This window comes from Schistocerca nitens, chromosome 9 (genome assembly GCF_023898315.1).
Source record: "Schistocerca nitens isolate TAMUIC-IGC-003100 chromosome 9, iqSchNite1.1, whole genome shotgun sequence".
Classification (NCBI taxonomy): domain Eukaryota; kingdom Metazoa; phylum Arthropoda; class Insecta; order Orthoptera; family Acrididae; genus Schistocerca; species Schistocerca nitens.
The window spans coordinates 328,563,413-328,583,697 of record NC_064622.1 but is presented as its reverse complement, the minus strand read 5'-3'; the positions used below and the strand labels follow the sequence as shown (position 1 = coordinate 328,583,697).

The 20,285-nt window shown below is 46.4% G+C and overlaps 1 protein-coding gene across 1 annotated transcript in view; it reads right to left on the bottom strand.

The window, feature by feature from the left end:
- The window catches only part of LOC126204220 (phospholipase A2-like), a 144,784-nt gene that overhangs the window by 78,469 nt on the left and 46,030 nt on the right, over positions 1-20,285 (bottom strand). The window contains exon 2 of the mRNA XM_049938617.1: positions 19,458-19,591. Coding sequence (XP_049794574.1) covers positions 19,458-19,591 — 134 coding nt within the window. The remainder of the gene's footprint in view (positions 1-19,457; positions 19,592-20,285) is intronic.

Below are 20,285 nucleotides of genomic sequence, written 5' to 3'. Positions count from 1 at the left end.
TGTGCGTTTTCCCCCCCATATGTGCGTTTCCCCCCCCATATGTGCGTTTCCCCCCCATATGTGCGTTTTCCCCCCCATATGTGCGTTTTCCCCCCCATATGTGCGTTTTCCCCCCCATATGTGCGTTTTCCCCCCCATATGTGCGTTTTCCCCCCCATATGTGCGTTTTCCCCCCCATATGTGCGTTTTCCCCCCCATATGTGCGTTTTCCCCCCCATATGTGCGTTTTCCCCCCCATATGTGCGTTTTCCCCCCCATATGTGCGTTTTCCCCCCCCATATGTGCGTTTTCCCCCCCATATGTGCGTTTTCCCCCCCATATGTGCGTTTTCCCCCCCATATGTGCGTTTTCCCCCCCATATGTGCGTTTTCCACCCCATATGTGCGTTTTCCACCCCATATGTGCGTTTTCCACCCCATATGTGCGTTTTCCACCCCATATGTGCGTTTTCCCCCATATGTGCGTTTTCCCCCATATGTGCGTTTTCCCCCATATGTGCGTTTTCCCCCATATGTGCGTTTTCCCCCATATGTGCGTTTCCCCCCCCCATATGTGCGTTTCCCCCCCATATGTGCGTTTCCCCCCCCCATATGTGCGTTTCCCCCCCCATATGTGCGTTTCCCCCCCCATATGTGCGTTTCCCCCCCCTCATATGTGCGTTTCCCCCCCCCATATGTGCGTTTCCCCCCCCCATATGTGCGTTTTCCCCCCCCCCATATGTGCGTTTTCCCCCCCATATGTGCGTTTTCCCCCCCATATGTGCGTTTTCCCCCCCATATGTGCGTTTTCCCCCCCATATGTGCGTTTCCCCCCCCATATGTGCGTTTTCCCCCCATATGTGCGTTTTCTCCCCCCATATGTGCGTTTTCCCCCCCCACGTGTGCGTTTTTCGCGTATTTGCGTTTTTCGCGTATTTGCGTTTTTCGCGTATTTGCGTTTTTCGCATATTTGCGTTTTTCGCATATTTGCGTTTTTCGCATATTTGCGTTTTTCGCATATTTGCGTTTTTCGCATATTTGCGTTTTTCGCATATTTGCGTTTTCCGCATATTTGCGTTTTTCGCATATTTGCGTTTTTCGCATATTTGCGTTTTTCGCATATTTGCGTTTTTCGCATATTTGCGTTTTTCGCATATTTGCGTTTTTCGCATATTTGCGTTTTTCGCATATTTGCGTTTACCCATAGTCAAGGTGTGCCACAAAATTCTGTTCTCCCATATGTGCGTTTCTCCCATATGTGCGTGTATTTTTACAATATGTGCGTTTCTCCCATATGTGCGATTCTCCCATATGTGCGATTCTCCCATATGTGCGTTTCTCCCATATGTGCGTTTCTCCCATATGTGCGCTTCTCCCATATGTGCGCTTCTCCCATATGTGCGCTTCTCCCATATGTGCGCTTCTCCCATATGTGCGCTTCTCCCATATGTGCGCTTCTCCCATATGTGCGCTTCTCCCATATGTGCGCTTCTCCCATATGTGCGCTTCTCCCATATGTGCGCTTCTCCCATATGTGCGCTTCTCCCATATGTGCGCTTCTCCCATATGTGCGCTTCTCCCATATGTGCGCTTCTCCCATATGTGCGCTTCTCCCATATGTGCGCTTCTCCCATATGTGCGCTTCTCCCATATGTGCGATTCTCCCATATGTGCGATTCTCCCATATGTGCGATTCTCCCATATGTGCGCTTCTCCCATATGTGCGCTTCTCCCATATGTGCGCTTCTCCCATATGTGCGCTTCTCCCATATGTGCGCTTCTCCCATATGTGCGCTTCTCCCATATGTGCGCTTCTCCCATATGTGCGCTTCTCCCATATGTGCGCTTCTCCCATATGTGCGCTTCTCCCATATGTGCGCTTCTCCCATATGTGCGCTTCTCCCATATGTGCGCTTCTCCCATATGTGCGCTTCTCCCATATGTGCGCTTCTCCCATATGTGCGCTTCTCCCATATGTGCGCTTCTCCCATATGTGCGCTTCTCCCATACGTGCGCTTCTCCCATACGTGCGCTTCTCCCATACGTGCGTTTCTCCCATACGTGCGTTTCTCCCATACGTGCGTTTCTCCCATACGTGCGTTTCTCCCATACGTGCGTTTCTCCCATACGTGCGTTTCTCCCATACGTGCGTTTCTCCCATACGTGCGTTTCTCCCATACGTGCGTTTCTCCCATACGTGCGTTTCTCCCATACGTGCGTTTCTCCCATACGTGCGTTTCTCCCATACGTGCGTTTCTCCCTCCCAAATGTGCGTTTCTCCCTCCCAAATGTGCGTTTCTCCCTCCCAAATGTGCGTTTCTCCCTCCCAAATGTGCGTTTCTCCCTCCCAAATGTGCGTTTCTCCCTCCCAAATGTGCGTTTCTCCCTCCCAAATGTGCGTTGCTCCCTCCCATACGTGCGTTTCTCCCTCCCATACGTGCGTGTATCCCATACGTGCGTGTATCCCATACGTGCGTGTATCCCATACGTGCGTGTATCCCAAACGTGCGTGTATCCCATACGTGCGTGTATCCCATACGTGCGTGTATCCCATACGTGCGTGTATCCCATACGTGCGTGTATCCCATACGTGCGTGTATCCCATACGTGCGTGTATCCCATACGTGCGTGTATCCCATACGTGCGTGTATCCCATACGTGCGTTTTTCCCATACGTGCGTTTTTCCCATACGTGCAATTTTCCCATACGTGCAATTTTCCCATACGTGCAATATTCCGATATTTGCGTTTCTCCCGTATGTGCGCTTTTCCCATTTTTTCGCGTTTCTGTCATTACTCATGAACTCATGATACCAACCATTACATTCTTCTAGTCAAGGTGTGCCACAAAATTCTCTTCTCCCATAGTTGTGTTTGCCTAATATTTGCGTCTGTCCCAAATTTGCGTCTGTCCCAAATTTGCGTCTGTCCCAAATTTGCGTCTGTCCCAAATTTGCGTCTGTCCCAAATTTGCGTCTGTCCCAAATTTGCGTCTGTCCCAAATTTGCGTCTGTCCCAAATTTGCGTCTGTCCCAAATTTGCGTCTGTCCCAAATTTGCGTCTGTCCCAAATTTGCGTCTGTCCCAAATTTGCGTCTGTCCCAAATTTGCGTCTGTCCCAAATTTGCGTCTGTCCCAAATTTGCGTCTGTCCCAAATTTGCGTCTGTCCCAAATTTGCGTCTGTCCCAAATTTGCGTCTGTCCCAAATTTGCGTCTGTCCCAAATTTGCGTCTGTCCCAAATTTGCGTCTGTCCCATATTCGCGTCTGTCCCATATTCGCGTCTGTCCCATATTCGCGTCTGTCCCATATTCGCGTCTGTCCCATATTCGCGTCTGTCCCATATTCGCGTCTGTCCCATATTCGCGTCTGTCCCATATTCGCGTCTGTCCCATATTCGCGTCTGTCCCATATTCGCGTCTGTCCCATATTCGCGTCTGTCCCATATTCGCGTCTGTCCCATATTCGCGTCTGTCCCATATTCGCGTCTGTCCCATATTCGCGTCTGTCCCATATTCGCGTCTGTCCCATATTCGCGTCTGTCCCATATTCGCGTCTGTCCCATATTCGCGTCTGTCCCATATTCGCGTCTGTCCCATATTCGCGTCTGTCCCATATTCGCGTCTGTCCCATATTCGCGTCTGTCCCATATTAGCTATTTTTCGGATATTTGCAATTTTCCCGTATGTGCGTTTTTCCCATTTTTTCGCTTTTCTGTCATTACTCATGAACTCATGATACCAACCATTACATTCTTCTAGTCAAGGTGTGCCACAAAATTATCTTCTCCCATATTTGTGTTTGCCTAATATTTGCGTCTGTCCCGTATTTGCGTCTGTCCCGTATTTGCGTCTGTCCCGTATTTGCGTCTGTCCCGTATTTGCGTCTGTCCCGTATTTGCGTCTGTCCCGTATTTGCGTCTGTCCCGTATTTGCGTCTGTCCCGTATTTGCGTCTGTCCCGTATTTGCGTTTTTCCGATATTTGCAATTTTCCCGTATGTGCGTTTCTCCCGTATGTGCGTTTCTCCCGTATGTGCGTTTCTCCCGTATGTGCGTTTCTCCCGTATGTGCGTTTCTCCCGTATGTGCGTTTCTCCCGTATGTGCGTTTCTCCCGTATGTGCGTTTCTCCCCTATGTGCGTTTCTCCCGTATGTGCGTTTCTCCCATATGTGCGTTTTTCCTATTACTCATGAACAATTGCTACCAACCATTAGATTCTTCTAGTCAAGGTGTGCCAGAAAATTCTCTTCTCCCAAACTTGTGTTTGTCTAATAGTTGCAAATTTCACATATATGCGTAATTCCCATATGTGCGTAATTCCCATATGTGCGTAATTCCCATATGTGCGTAATTCCCATATGTGCGTAATTCCCATATGTGCGTAATTCCCATATGTGCGTAATTCCCATATGTGCGTAATTCCCATATGTGCGTAATTCCCATATGTGCGTAATTCCCATATGTGCGTTTTTCCCATATGTGCGTATTTCCCATATGTGCGTATTTCCCATATGTGCGTATTTCCCATATGTGCGTATTTCCCATATGTGCGTATTTCCCATATGTGCGTATTTCCCATATGTGCGTAATTCCCATATGTGCCGTTTTTCCCATATGTGCGTAATTCCCATATGTGCGTTTTTCCCATATGTGCGTTTTTCCCATATGTGCGTTTTTCCCATATGTGCGTTTTTCCCATATGTGCGTTTTTCCCATATGTGCGTTTTTCCCATATGTGCGTTTTTCCCATATGTGCGTTTTTCCCATATGTGCGTTTTTCCCATATTTGCGTTTTTCCCATATTTGCGTTTTTCCCATATTTGCGTTTTTCCCATATTTGCGTTTTTCCCATATTCGCGTTTTTCCCATATTCGCGTTTTTCCCATATTCGCGTTTTTCCCATATTCGCGTTTTTCCCATATTCGCGTTTTTCCCATATTCGCGTTTTTCCCATATTCGCGTTTTTCCCATATTCGCGTTTTTCCCATATTCGCGTTTTCCCCATATTCGCGTTTTCCCCATATTCGCGTTTTCCCCATATTCGCGTTTTCCCCATATTCGCGTTTTCCCCATATTCGCGTTTTCCCCATATTCGCGTTTTCCCCATATTCGCGTTTTCCCCATATTCGCGTTTTCCCCATATTCGCGTTTTCCCCATATTCGCGTTTTCCCCACATTCGCGTTTTCCCCACATTCGCGTTTTCCCCACATTCGCGTTTTCCCCACATTCGCGTTTTCCCCACATTCGCGTTTTCCCCACATTCGCGTTTTCCCCACATTCGCGTTTTCCCCACATTCGCGTTTTCCCCACATTCGCGTTTTCCCCACATTCGCGTTTTCCCCACATTCGCGTTTTCCCCACATTCGCGTTTTCCCCACATTCGCGTTTTCCCCACATTCGCGTTTTCCCCACATTCGCGTTTTCCCCACATTCGCGTTTTCCCCACATTCGCGTTTTCCCCACATTCGCGTTTTCCCCACATTCGCGTTTTCCCCACATTCGCGTTTTCCCCACATTCGCGTTTTCCCCACATTCGCGTTTTCCCCACATTCGCGTTTTCCCCACATTCGCGTTTTCCCCACATTCGCGTTTTCCCCACATTCGCGTTTTCCCCACATTCGCGTTTTCCCCACATTCGCGTTTTCCCCACATTCGCGTTTTCCCCACATTCGCGTTTTCCCCACATTCGCGTTTTCCCCACATTCGCGTTTTCCCCACATTCGCGTTTTCCCCACATTCGCGTTTTCCCCACATTCGCGTTTTCCCCACATTCGCGTTTTCCCCACATTCGCGTTTTCCCCACATTCGCGTTTTCCCCACATTCGCGTTTTCCCCACATTCGCGTTTTCCCCATATTCGCGTTTTCCCCATATTCGCGTTTTCCCCATATTCGCGTTTTCCCCATATTCGCGTTTTCCCCATATTCGCGTTTTCCCCATATTCGCGTTTTCCCCATATTCGCGTTTTCCCCATATTCGCGTTTTCCCCATATTCGCGTTTTCCCCATATTCGCGATTTCCCCATATTCGCGATTTCCCCATATTCGCGATTTTCCCATATACGCGTTTTTCCCATTGCTCATGAACAATTGCTACCAACCATTACATTCTTCTTGTCAAGGTGTGCCACAAAATTCTCTTCTCCCATACTTGTTTGTCTAATATTTGCAAATTTCACATATATGCGTTTTTCCCATATATGCGTTTTTCCAATATGTGCGTGTGTTTTCCCCATATTTGCGTTTTTCCCATATTTGCGTTTTTCCCATATTTGCGTTTTTCCCATATTTGCGTTTTTCCCATATTTGCGTTTTTCCCATATTTGCGTTTTTCCCATATTTGCGTTTTTCCCATATTTGCGTTTTTCCCATATTTGCGTTTTCCCCATATTTGCGTTTTCCCCATATTTGCGTTTTCCCCATATTTGCGTTTTCCCCATATTTGCGTTTTCCCCATATTTGCGTTTTCCCCATATTTGCGTTTTCCCCATATTTGCGTTTTCCCCATATTTGCGTTTTCCCCATATTTGCGTTTTCCCCATATTTGCGTTTTCCCCATATTTGCGTTTTCCCCATATTTGCGTTTTCCCCATATTTGCGTTTTCCCCATATTTGCGTTTTCCCCATATTTGCGTTTTCCCCATATTTGCGTTTTCCCCATATTTGCGTTTTTCCCGTATACGCGTTTTTCCCGTATACGCGTTTTTCCCCATATACGCGTTTTTCCCATAGTCAAGGTGTAGCACAAAATTCTGTTCTCCTATATTTGCGTCTCCCATTATTGCGTTTCTCCCATATGTGCGTTTCTCCCATTACTCATGAACAATTGCTACCAACCATTAGATTCTTCTGGTCAAGGTGTGCCACAACATTCTCTTCTCCCATACTTGTTTGTCTAATATTTGCAAATTTCACATATATGCGTTTTTCCCATATGTGCGTAATTCCCATAAGTGTGTTTTTCCCATACGTGCATGTATTTTTCCAATATTCGCGATTTTGCCATATGTACATGTATTTTTCCAATATGTGCGTTTTTCCCTTAATTGCGTTTTTCCCATATACGCGTTTTTCCCATATACGCGATTTTCCCATATACGCGATTTTCCCATATACGCGATTTTCCCATATACGCGATTTTCCCATATACGCGATTTTCCCATATACGCGATTTTCCCATATACGCGATTTTCCCATATACGCGATTTTCCCATATACGCGATTTTCCCATATACGCGATTTTCCCATATTCGCGTTTTTCCCATTACTCATGAACAATTGCTACCAACCATTACATTCTTCTTGTCAAGGTGTGCCACAAAATTCACTTCTCCCATACTTGTTTGTCTAATATTTGCAAATTTCACATATATGCGTTTTTCCCATATATGCGTTTTTCCCATATATGCGTTTTTCCAATATGTGCGTGTATTTTCCCCATATTTGCGTTTTTCCCATATTTGCGTTTTTCCCATATTTGCGTTTTTCCCATATTTGCGTTTTTCCCATATTTGCGTTTTTCCCATATTTGCGTTTTTCCCATATTTGCGTTTTTCCCGTACGTGCGTTTTTCCCGTACGTGCGTTTTTCCCGTACGTGCGTTTTTCCCGTACGTGCGTTTTTCCCGTACGTGCGTTTTTCCCGTACGTGCGTTTTTCCCGTACGTGCGTTTTTCCCGTACGCGCGTTTTTCCCGTACGCGCGTTTTTCCCGTACGCGCGTTTTTCCCGTACGCGCGTTTTTCCCGTACGCGCGTTTTTCCCGTACGCGCGTTTTTCCCGTACGCGCGTTTTTCCCGTACGCGCGTTTTTCCCCATATACGCGTTTTTCCCCATATACGCGTTTTTCAAACCCCATATATGCGTTTTTCCCCATATACGCGTTTTTCCCCATATACGCGTACGCGCGTTTTTCCCCATATACGCGTTTTTCCCCATATACGCGTTTTTCCCCATATACGCGTTTTTCCCCATATACGCGTTTTTCCCCATATACGCGTTTTTCCCCATATACGCGTTTTTCCCCATATACGCGTTTTTCCCCATATACGCGTTTTTCCCCATATACGCGTTTTTCCCCATATACGCGTTTTTCCCCATATACGCGTTTTTCCCCATATTTGCGATTTTCCCATATTTGCGATTTTCCCATATATGCGTTTTTCCCATTACTCATGAACAATTGCTACCAACCATTAGATTCTTCTAGTCAAGGTGTGCCACAACATTCTCTTCTCCCATACTTGTGTTTGTCTAATATTTGCAAATTTCCCATATATGCGTTTTTCCCATATGTGCGTAATTCCCATAATTGCGTTTTCCCATGATTGCGTTTTTCCCATATACGCGTTTTTCCCATATACGCGTTTTTCCCATATACGCGTTTTTCCCATATACGCGTTTTTCCCATATACGCGTTTTTCCCATATACGCGTTTTTCCCATATACGCGTTTTTCCCATATACGCGTTTTTCCCATATACGCGTTTTTCCCATATACGCGTTTTTCCCATATTTGCGTTTTTCCCATATTTGCGTTTTTCCCATATTTGCGTTTTTCCCATATTTGCGTTTTTCCCATATTTGCGTTTTTCCCATATTTGCGTTTTTCCCATATCTGCGTTTTTCCCATATCTGCGTTTTTCCCATATCTGCGTTTTTCCCATATCTGCGTTTTTGCCATATCTGCGATTTTCCTATTACTCATGAACAATTGCTACCAACCATTACATTCTTCTTGTCAAGGTGTGCCACAAAATTCTCTTCTCCCATACTTGTTTGTCTAATATTTGCAAATTTCACATATATGCGTTTTTCCCATATATGCGTTTTTCCCATATATGCGTTTTTCCAATATGTGCATGTATTTTCCCCATATTTGCGTTTTTCCCATATTTGCGTTTTTCCCATATTTGCGTTTTTCCCATATTTGCGTTTTTGGCATATTTGCGTTTTTCCCATATTTGCGTTTTTCCCATATTTGCGTTTTTCCCATATTTGCGTTTTTCCCATATTTGCGTTTTTCCCATATTTGCGTTTTTCCCATATTTGCGTTTTTCCCATATTTGCGTTTTTCCCATATTTGCGTTTTTCCCATATTTGCGTTTTTCCCATATTTGCAATTTTCCCATATTTGCAATTTTCCCATATTTGCAATTTTCCCATATTTGCAATTTTCCCATATTTGCAATTTTCCCATATTTGCAATTTTCCCATATTTGCAATTTTCCCATATTTGCAATTTTCCCATATTTGCAATTTTCCCATATGTGCGTTTCTCCCATTACTCATGAACAATTGCTACCAACCATTAGATTCTTCTAGTCAAGGTGTGCCACAAAATTCTTTTCTCCCATACTTGTGTTTGTCTTATATTTGCAAATTTCACATATATGCGTTTTTCCCATATGTGCGTAATTCCCATAATTGCGTTTTTCCCATAATTGCGTTTTTCCCATAATTGCGTTTTTCCCATATACGCGTTTTTCCCCGTATACGCGTTTTTCCCCGTATACGCGTTTTTCCCCGTATACGCGTTTTTCCCCGTGTACGCGTTTTCCCCGTGTACGCGTTTTTCCCCGTGTACGCGTTTTTCCCCGTGTACGCGTTTTTCCCCGTGTACGCGTTTTTCCCCGTGTACGCGTTTTTCCCCGTGTACGCGTTTTTCCCCGTGTACGCGTTTTTCCCCGTGTACGCGTTTTCCCCGTGTACGCGTTTTCCCCGTGTACGCGTTTTCCCCGTGTACGCGTTTTCCCCGTGTACGCGTTTTCCCCGTGTACGCGTTTTCCCCGTGTACGCGTTTTCCCCGTGTACGCGTTTTCCCCGTGTACGCGTTTTCCCCGTGTACGCGTTTTCCCCGTGTACGCGTTTTCCCCGTGTACGCGTTTTCCCCGTGTACGCGTTTTCCCCGTGTACGCGTTTTCCCCGTGTACGCGTTTTCCCCGTGTACGCGTTTTCCCCGTGTACGCGTTTTCCCCGTGTACGCGTTTTCCCCGTGTACGCGTTTTCCCCGTGTACGCGTTTTCCCCGTGTACGCGTTTTCCCCGTGTACGCGTTTTCCCCGTGTACGCGTTTTCCCCGTGTACGCGTTTTCCCCGTGTACGCGTTTTCCCCGTGTACGCGTTTTCCCCGTGTACGCGTTTTCCCCGTGTACGCGTTTTCGCCGTGTACGCGTTTTCGCCGTGTACGCGTTTTCGCCGTGTACGCGTTTTCGCCGTGTACGCGTTTTCCCCGTGTACGCGTTTTCCCCGTGTACGCGTTTTCCCCGTGTACGCGTTTTCGCCGTGTACGCGTTTTCCCCGTGTACGCGTTTTCCCCGTGTACGCGTTTTCGCCGTGTACGCGTTTTCGCCGTGTACGCGTTTTCGCCGTGTACGCGTTTTCGCCGTGTACGCGTTTTTTCCGTGTACGCGTTTTTTCCGTGTACGCGTTTTTCCCATATTTGCGCTTTTCCACCTAAGAGACTGGCAGAGGGTTCTTCGAAACACCTTCAGACTATTTCTCTGTCGTTCCACTCTCGAACAGCGCGTGGGAAAAATGAACACTTTAATCTTTCTGTACAAATTCTGATTTCCCTTATTTTATTATGACGATTATTTGGCGATAATATAATATTTTCATATTCAGAGGAGAAAGTTCGTGACTGAAATTTCGTAAAGAATATCGCTGCAACGAAAACAGCGTTTGTTGTAAAGTTGCTGTCCCAGTTCGATTATGATATCCGTGACACTCTCTTCTCTATTCCGCGATAATACAAAACGAGCTGCCGTTCTTCGAAGTTTTTCGATGTCCTCCATCAATCCTATTCGGTAAGGAGCCTATACAGCACAGCAGTGCTTAAGCAGAGGATGGACAAGCGTAGTGTAGGCAGTCTCTATAGTAGACCTGTTACATCTTCTAAGTGTTCTGCTGATTAAATGTGGTCTTTGATTTTGCCCTCCTCACAACAGTATCTATGTGATTGTTCCAATTTTAGTTTTTCGTTATTATAATTCCTAGGCATTTAGCTAAATTAAGAACTGTAAATTAGTGTGATTCACCGTGTAATCGAAACTGAACGAACTTATCATTGTACTCATGTGGATGACCTCACACTTTTCCTGGTTGAGAGAGAACTGCCACTTTTCGCAGATGGCAGAACTGAAGAGGATATAAAATGTAGAGTGGCTGTTGCAATAAAATCATTTCTGGAAAAAAAGAGAAATAACTGAACATCGAATGTAAATTTGGGTATTACGCAGTGTTTCTGAAAGTGTTTAGGGTATACCTTTTGTGACGGCCTTCGTAGCGACAACACTTCGCTGTAGAAACGGCCTACGAAGTCACCGCCACACTTTAATAGCGGGCCGACCGGTCCGCTGGAACAGTGAACAGAAAGATGAAAACCCACACACTCGGATTAAATGAAAGTCGGTACTTATCTTTATTAACGACGATACAGAACACAGTGGTGAACATGGTCTACAGAAATCTGTCTAGGTCGAGTCGGAGCGGCTTGATCAGCGTCGGCTGACGACAAACAACAACTCTGCTGCGATGAACACACAACTGACTAGCAGGTACACAATTCGGTGGCGAGTATACAACTGAGCGGCGAATCCAGAACTTAATGTTTGGAGTAAGTTTCCAGGAACATGGCCTCCTCCTGACAATGTGCCACTTTTGCTGCGCAAAGGTCTTAGCGTGATACAACATGAGTGACTTGCAAAGTGTGTCCAGAAAGTAAGTACCCTTTTGGAAACTTTTTCGAACAAAAATTGACTCCAGCGCTTAAGAAGCCAGAAGCCAGCGGTGGCGCGCGCAGACTTGCGGCGATTTCCTGTCTCGCTGGCGCTGCTTATGCGGACGGCGTCCGGACTTTGATGCTGCCAACCTTTTGGCAGCGGTCTCGGGTGGCATTACTGGCTAGGATATAACAATACCCTTGTATGAAAAAGAAACTTTGATAAACGTTATAGACAATAGGAGACTACAAGCATTTGAAATGTGGTGTTAGAGACGAAAACTGAAGATTAGGTGAGTATATGAGGCAGCTAATGAAGAGGTACTGACTGGAATTGGAAACCAAAACGCCTTGTGTCAGAATTAGATGAAAACCAGTGATAGACTAACAGGACAGATTATGATAACTCAAGGAATAGTTGATTTGGTACTGGGGAATAAAAAAATGTAGAGACTAACCAAGACTTGATTAGAGTAAGCAGGGTCAAGTGAATGTAGGTTGCAGTAGTTCCGCAAAGATAAAGAGGTTCCACCGGGTAGGTTAGAATTGACAGTTCCATGAAACCAATCTTCGGACTGAATACCACAGCTACATCATTTGAGAATCAGCAGCACAGTTTAAAGGTGGTGTACCATGCCCTCTGATAAGTACTTGAGTGGTAATTGCACAGTGATCTACGTGTATCATATACTCAAGTGACAAAGGTCATGGGATACGTCCTAATATCGTATCGCAGCTCCTTTTGCCAGCGTAATTCAGTAACTAGACATGGCATGGGCTCAACAAGTCGTAGGAATACCCATGCAGAAATACTGAGTCATGCGCTCTCTATAGCCGTCCGTAATTGCGAAAGTGTTGCCGCTGCAGGATTTTGTGCACGAATTGACTTCTCGATTGTGTCCCATAAATGTTCGACGGGATTCATGTTGGGCGATCTGCGTGGCCAGATCATTAGCTCTTATTATCCATAATATTTTTCTAACCAATCGTGAACAATTGTGGTCCGGTGAGATGCCACATTGTCATCCAGAAACATTCCATCGTTAAATGCCTGCAAACGGTCTCCAAGTATTCGAATTTAACCGTTTCCAGTCAATGATCTGTTCAGCTGGGCCAGAGAGCCCAGTCCAGTCCATCTAAGCGCAGCCCGCACAAGTTATAAATCAACGTCTCATTTCCGGTAATGATGCGGCTTAGGAAATCGTTGTTTCCACCAAGTACCGTTAAAGGAAGTCCAGATACACGGTAAATCCTGGGCCGTTGGGTGCAGGTAACAGTGGTCGCAGAACCCACAGTGATCGCAGTTCTCAACACTGAAGACGACTCTGGACGATGGAATGTGCACTGCCTATTCGAGATGCACATCTGCCGAGCAATGTTCACAACAGTCTCTCCCAAATGCTGTGAATTAGTTTCTTTTTTTTGCCTGGACATTGATGTCGATGTCGATTGCCTTCCTTCCCGATCAACATCACCAAAGTGTTTACGCCCTTAGCCATATTGTTGGCAGCATTTCACTACAGCTGGACGCTGCATTGCATTTGGTCCGCATACCTCCAGAACGTCACTGTGAGTCTGTGTGCAGTTGAGACGTCTTGCCCACAGTAATAGTACTGTCCCGCATACTTAATGTTTGGAGTAAGTTTCCAGGAACATGGCCTCCTCCTGACAATGTGCCACTTTTGCTGCGCAAAGGTCTTAGCGTGATACAACATGAGTGACTTGCAAAGTGTGTCCAGAAAGTAAGTACCCTTTTGGAAACTTTTTCGAACAAAAATTGATTTTTACACGAAAGAGTATTTCTTGAAATATTTTTTCTGCAGACGATACGATAAGATACTGCAGTGCCTATGTTATTCCGAATGGCGATGCAAAGTTCCTTTGAACAATCATGCATGTCCGAAGGAACAATAACTGTGGCGACAACAGCCGTTATGAAGTACATGAAATGTATTCGCAGTTGCGAATATGGATCAGCATCAGGTGTGTAATGGAATGACGATGATAAAAATTTGTGCCGGACTGGGAATCGAACCCGAATTTCCCGCTTATCGGGACATGAATGCATGTCCAAAGGGACACTGAATCTTAATTCAGAATAACACAGGCACTGCAGTATCGTATTTATCCGGCTACACCGGGCAAGCGACTTTCAAGGAAAATGTCTCCCTCGTACGGGAATACGTAGGGTGAGAATTGTTGAACTATATGAAAAAAGGAAATTATATACCACAGATTTTCGAATTCAGATTGTGACATGTTCGATGTACGTGCCGTCATTTGTGATGATGTGGCGCAGACTAATAATGAAATTCTGCACTACCCACTGAAGTGACGGAACATCGATGCTGTCGATAACCTCCTGAATGGCTGGTTTCAGCTCAGAAATGGTTTTGGGTTTATTGCTGTGCACCTTGTCTTTAATATAGTCCCACAGAAGGGAGTTGCATGTGTTCGGATGCGGCGAATATGGCGACCAATCGAGGCCCATGCCAGCGGCCTCTGGGTTCCCCAAAGCCAGAATGTGGTCCGCAAAGTGCTCCTCCAGTACATCAAACACTGTTTCGTTGGAATAGAGCTCCGTCTTGCATGAACCAAATCTTGACGAAATGAGGGTTACTTTGGATAATGGGGACGATCTTCCAAAACCTTCATGTACCGTTCAGTAGTCACCGTGCTATCATGGAGTATTGCACTGATTATTCAGTGACTGGACACTGCACGACAGACAGTTACCCATTAAGGATTCTCAGCTCCCAAAATGCGCCAACTTTGCTTATTGACGAATCCGTCCAAATGAAAGTGGGCTTCGTTCAAAAGAATGTTCAAATGTGTGTGAAATCTTATGGGACTTAACTGCTAAGGTCATTAGTCCCTAAGCATACACACTGCCTAACCTAAATTATCCTAAGGACAAACACACACACCCATGCCCGAGGGAGGACTCGAACCTCCGCCGGGACCAGCCGCACAGTCCATGACTGCAGCGCCCGAGACCGCTCGGCTAATCCCACGCGTCAAAGTGGGCTTCGTCGCTAAACCAAACTATACAGCGCACACTAATTCCCATCATGCCCCGCGGCCAGCAATGTAGTTTGAACGTCCTAACGCAAACCGTTCAGAAGTTATGGCGATTTTATTTCATATAGTTTAATAATTGTCACCGTGTACATAATGGATGTACGTGTGCAAGTCGTAGGCACATGCTTGATCACATATGGAACTTCATGACGGCACGTCAGTCGTGCTTCGATAGTCAAAGGTTTAGGCCACCGCTCGTCGTATATAGGAAATCCATCTTCGAGACCTTGAGCTGTTTCTTGAATATAGCTGCAGGCCTCCACGTCACCGACGGCCAAGTTAGGGTATGCCTCGCTGCAGTCGTGGCTTCCGCGGAATCTGATTGAAGAAAAAGCCGGCCGCTGTGACCGAGCGGTTCTAGCGCTTCAGTCCGGAACCACGCTGCTGCTACGGCCGCAGCTTCGAATCCTGCTTCATTGATATGTATGATGTCCTTAGGTTCGTTAGGTTTATGTAGTTCTAATACTAGGGGACTTACGACCTCAGATATTAAGTCCCATAGTGCTTAGAGCCATTTGAGCCATTCTCTAGTCCGGTGTAGTGCAGTGTGGCTGGCAGTGCACGACGCTACTCTTGCGTCGGACGTCCAATCCGCCTGGTATGTTATGGTTACTGGGAAGCGCGTCGACCAGTCGCGTCTCCACCGGATCCACCTGACGCTATCACCATTATGTATGGCGTGTGGCGTGCAAGACGATGGCCATCGACTTGTGTGCGGCGAGTCGAGTAATGTTTGGCTTCTGGTCCGTCAGATGCTGGCGCTCATCACACGACTCCTGGCTACATCACCCCACAATTGATTCTCTTTCTGGACGCGGACTATTTTCCGCGTGCGAAGACTTACTCGACGATTTGGATTGGGGGGGGGGGGGGGGGCACATAGTGCACTGGTGCACTGCCTGTTTTGTGGTAGTGACAAATCAGCCCTCAATTTCTGGCAATACCTTAACAGTCGATATTGTGCAGTTGTCAGGAACCCCAAGTACCAACAATATTTCTCGAACTTCATCCGGAGCTCTTTCCATAACCCTTCTCGTAGCTGGATCATCCACGCAAGGAGCAGCTGACATATTTCCTTCTACAATTTTACAGATTCTGTCCCCTCAACGGTCATTCATACACACTTCCGAGAAGACGTGCATCGATGATCTGCTGACATGCCACCACAACGCGTATTTTCTTTCCCGCTGATGTCGAAGGCGAACGCCAGTCTTTGCGAGAACGTACTGGTGCATTTTTTAAATATAAGTTATTATGGTCTTTCTTGATAGGGGCCAAGGCCTGAAGTGGTGGAGCTTTTCTTTTGAGGCATCTTCTTAAAAATTTAGGGTATAAGTGACGTTGGCATTAGCTTCCCTTTCTTTGTAGTTTTAGGTAATTTCAGGAATGTGAGAGTAATGAAAAGTCCCAGTCCAGCACAAATTTTCATTGTCTTCATTCCGTTATGCAGCCGACGATTGTCCACATTCGCAATTGCGAATACATTTCATGTATTTTCCTACGTAGTTGCTACCATTGTTTAGACATTTCACATAACGGGAAACGAACTTTTACATGCTCTCTTCATAGAAAAATGCCGCTAGCGAAGCCATCCATTGCTGACCACTCTTTTTTGCATCGGCATCGCTTTCAAAGCGCCGTCTTTCAACCCCACGCTTCAAGTTCCAGAACAAGCGGCAGTCTGAAAGAGCGGGATCGGGGCTGCGCGGCGGATGAATGAACTGCTCCAAACCGAAATGCTGAATATGGTTTTGAGTGACTCCAGTAGAATGGAAACGTTGTTGTCAAGGAATATATGCCGTGACTGGACATTCCACGCGTTTGGTTTCGACTTTCTCCAAATTCGCACTATGTGACGACTTTTTCTTGATTTGAAGCGTGATTTTGGAGGAAGTAGCTTTGACAGCGATGACGACGCAAAAAACGGGATTCAGCGGTGACTGTTTTCACTGGCCGTATTTCTCTATGAAGAACGTATAGGAAAGTTGGTTTCCCGCTGTGAGAAATGTCTGAACAACGGTGGCAAATATGTCGGAACATAGTTCAAGAAATGCTCTTTCTTGTAAAGATAAATTTTAGTCTGAAAAGCTGTTTTTATGAGTTTTTTCCAAAAACTATACTAACTTTCCAGATACGCCACGTACTTTCTGAAGTCCCCTGACATTAACATGGATCAAATAAATCAAAATAATTAACGCAGGTTTTTGGAAGGGGCAAAACATTTATATGATAGTAAAGGGGGCGAGTAGTTGGTACGCTACAGATGCATCTACGGAACATTATAGTTAAAGAAGGTTAACTCAGACGCGAATTCTGTATAGTATCGGAAAGGGATTCCATCAGATCCTTATCATGTAAAAGTACGAGGTCTGTCTAAAAAGCATCCGACCTCTTATTTTCCTGCGCAAAACAGAGACGATAGCGCTGCGCCACTATACACAGTAAAGGAAGAGACCTTTATGCGCATGGGTGAATTTTGTCCCCGCCTTCCAACGCGTCAGTCGCTGCCTGTTAGTCGTTGAGACAACGTGATCGTCGGATTACCGATTCTCTCAAGACGACTGAACACGCTGAGCAAAGATACTGCATCGAATTTTGTCAAAAGCTTGGTGATTCTCAAAGCGAAACAATTCGTAAGATTCGGCAGGTGTTTGGAGAAGGTGCAATGGGAGTAACACAAATTAAGCAGTTGTTCAACCGATTCAAAATTGGCCGCACATCAGTGGAGAGTGACCAGCGTTCTGGCAGGCCCCAAACTGCTCGGAGTTCAGCTGTTGAGAGGGTACAAAATTTGATGATGGCAGGTCGTCGTTTGACAAAGAGGTTGGAGTGAGTAAAGATTCTGCACATGCAATTTTGCTTGATGATGTGAACATGCACCGAGTGGCTGCGAAATTGATCCCACTTGATCAAAAATTTGGCGAAACATGGAATTACAGCCGTTCGCCACCCTACTCTCCAGACTCGGCTGCTTGCGACTTCTGGCTATTTCCAAAATTGAAGACGCCACTGAAAGGATCCCGTTTTGAGAGTAGAGAAGAGATAATGAGGAACACGACGACGGAGCTGAACAACATTCCAAAAGAAGACTTCTAGAGGTATTTCTGACTGTGGAAGGATCAGTGGGCTAAGTTCGTGCAGGCACAAGGGGCCTACTTTGAAGGGGATTAGGGTCCCAACCCAGTCAGGTATTGGAAATATTTTTTTGGCCAAAGGCCTCGTACAATGAGGTGACAAAAGTCATAGGATAGTGACATGCACATATACGGACGGTGGTAGTATTTTGTACAGAAAGTATAAAAGCGCAGTGCATTGGCGACTGGAATTAAGACTTGGAGTAACGCGAAGTTGTGTTGGAGCTAGACGCTCGGGACATTCCATCTCGGAAGCCGTTAGGGAATTCAATATACCGCGATCCATATTTTCAAGAGTGTGCCAAGGATACTGTACTTGAGGAAGTACCTCTCACCACGGCCAACGCAGTGGCCGACGGCCTTCACTTAACCACCGAGAACAGCTGCGTTTGCTTAGAGCTGTCAGTGCTGGCGTACAAGCAACACTGCGGGAAATAACCTCACAAGTCAATGAAGGACGTACAACGGACGTATCCGTTAGGAAAATTTGGCGTTAATGGGCCATGGCAGCAGAAGACCTACATGAATGCCTTTGGCAACAACACATCACCTGCAGCGGTTCTATTGGGTTCGTGACCATATCGGTCGAATCCTAGAAGACTGTAAAACCGTGGCCTGGTTAGATGAGTCCCAATTTCAGTTTGTAAGAGGTGACGGTAGGGTTCGAGTGTGGTGCAGACCCACGAGGCCATTGACCCAAGTTGTTAACAAGGCACTGTGCAAGCTGGTGGTGGCTCCATAAAGGCATGGGCTGGAATGGACTGGGTCGTTAGACTCGAAATGGCTATGCGCGGCTACTTGGAGACCACTTCCAGCCATTCCAAGACTCCATGCTCCCAAACAACGATGGAAGCTTTATGGATGACAATGCGCCCTATCTGTGGGCTACAATTGTTCACAATTAGTTTGAAGAACATTCTGGACAATTCGAGCGAATTATTTGGCCCCCTTGATCGCCTGGCAGGAGTCCAATAGCAAATTTATGAGACAGGATCAAGAAGTCAGTTCGTGCACAATATCCTGCGCCAGGAACGTCTTCGCATTTACGGATGGCTGTAGATACAGCCTGGCTCAATATTTCAGCAGGGGACTTAGGACTTGTCGAGGCCGTTGTACGACGTGTTGCTGCACTAATCCGGGCAACAGGAGGTCCGACGCGATATTAGGAGGTATCCCGTGACTTTTCTCACCTCAATGTAAATATTAAAGTCCCATGATTCTTCACAGAGCGTAGAGGAACGATGCAGGAGACCCGCACCGCTGTACCAGGCGAGGTCCTAATGGAGGTGGTTTGCCGGTACCTTGCTCTGACCGTGATGGGGATGAATGATGATGATGATGACACAACAACACCCAGTCATCTCGGGACAGGTAAATATCGCTGACCTCGCCGGGAATCGAACCCGGGACCCCGCGCCGGAGGCGAGAACGCTACCGAGACCACGAGCGGCGGACAATGTAAATATAAAGAAAGCGTTAGTTAGGATTTATTAAAGTTTAGCGACGTGTTCCATTGTAGTTATACAGAGTGCGGAGTGCTTGAGCTTACCTGGGAAGATGAAGCCGGAGGTGCGTGAAGGCCCCTGCTGCCGGCACGCCTGCATCAGCGCGTCCACGTCCATGGCGGGCATCTCGCGCACGTGCTTGCTCGGCGACTCCAGCACTGCGCGCCGGATGTCCGCCCTGCACACACGGGAGACGAGGCAAGTCACCGACAGTGCAGGAGTTCCTTGAAGCTACCAACTACCAGACTGATTGATGATCTACATCTATGCCGTCAGTGTGTGGCCGAGCGTACTTTTGCGATCGGTGGTCGTACAACAAAGGTATTGAGGCTTTCGTGGCCACACGTTTTCGTATTGCCTATTGTCTTATGTGTCCGGTTGTTCGGCCGACGTTTGTTTAATGGGGGACGAGTGACATAGAAACTCACAAACGTGGCATTTCTTTTACCAAGAAAGAAGAAAGTCTGAAGGTAAACCAATCCCGGATTCCTTTGCTAGATTCGCAGGTAACAAGAGGGGAACCACAGTGGTAAGACCAGGGAAAATCCCTCAGACATCGATGCGACGGGTTCGTGCAGTGACTGAAAACAATTATGAGAAACCCAGACGGGGAGAAGGAACCGAAACAGTTTGAGAGGATACGTGATGTGACTTCAGTGCTAACAAAATCGTGTCAGATTTAGATATAACTTGATAGTATGAGCCTACTTATCAGTATGACGTTGACCCCCCTCTGATCTGCATGGATTCACTGATTCACTTCGTCATCAAGAGATTGTATCTTCCCCTCCCTGAAGCAAACTGGCCCACGACTGTTATAACTGGTCCTTGGTATCCTCAACACCTGCGCTGGGATGAGGTTGACGTCCGAG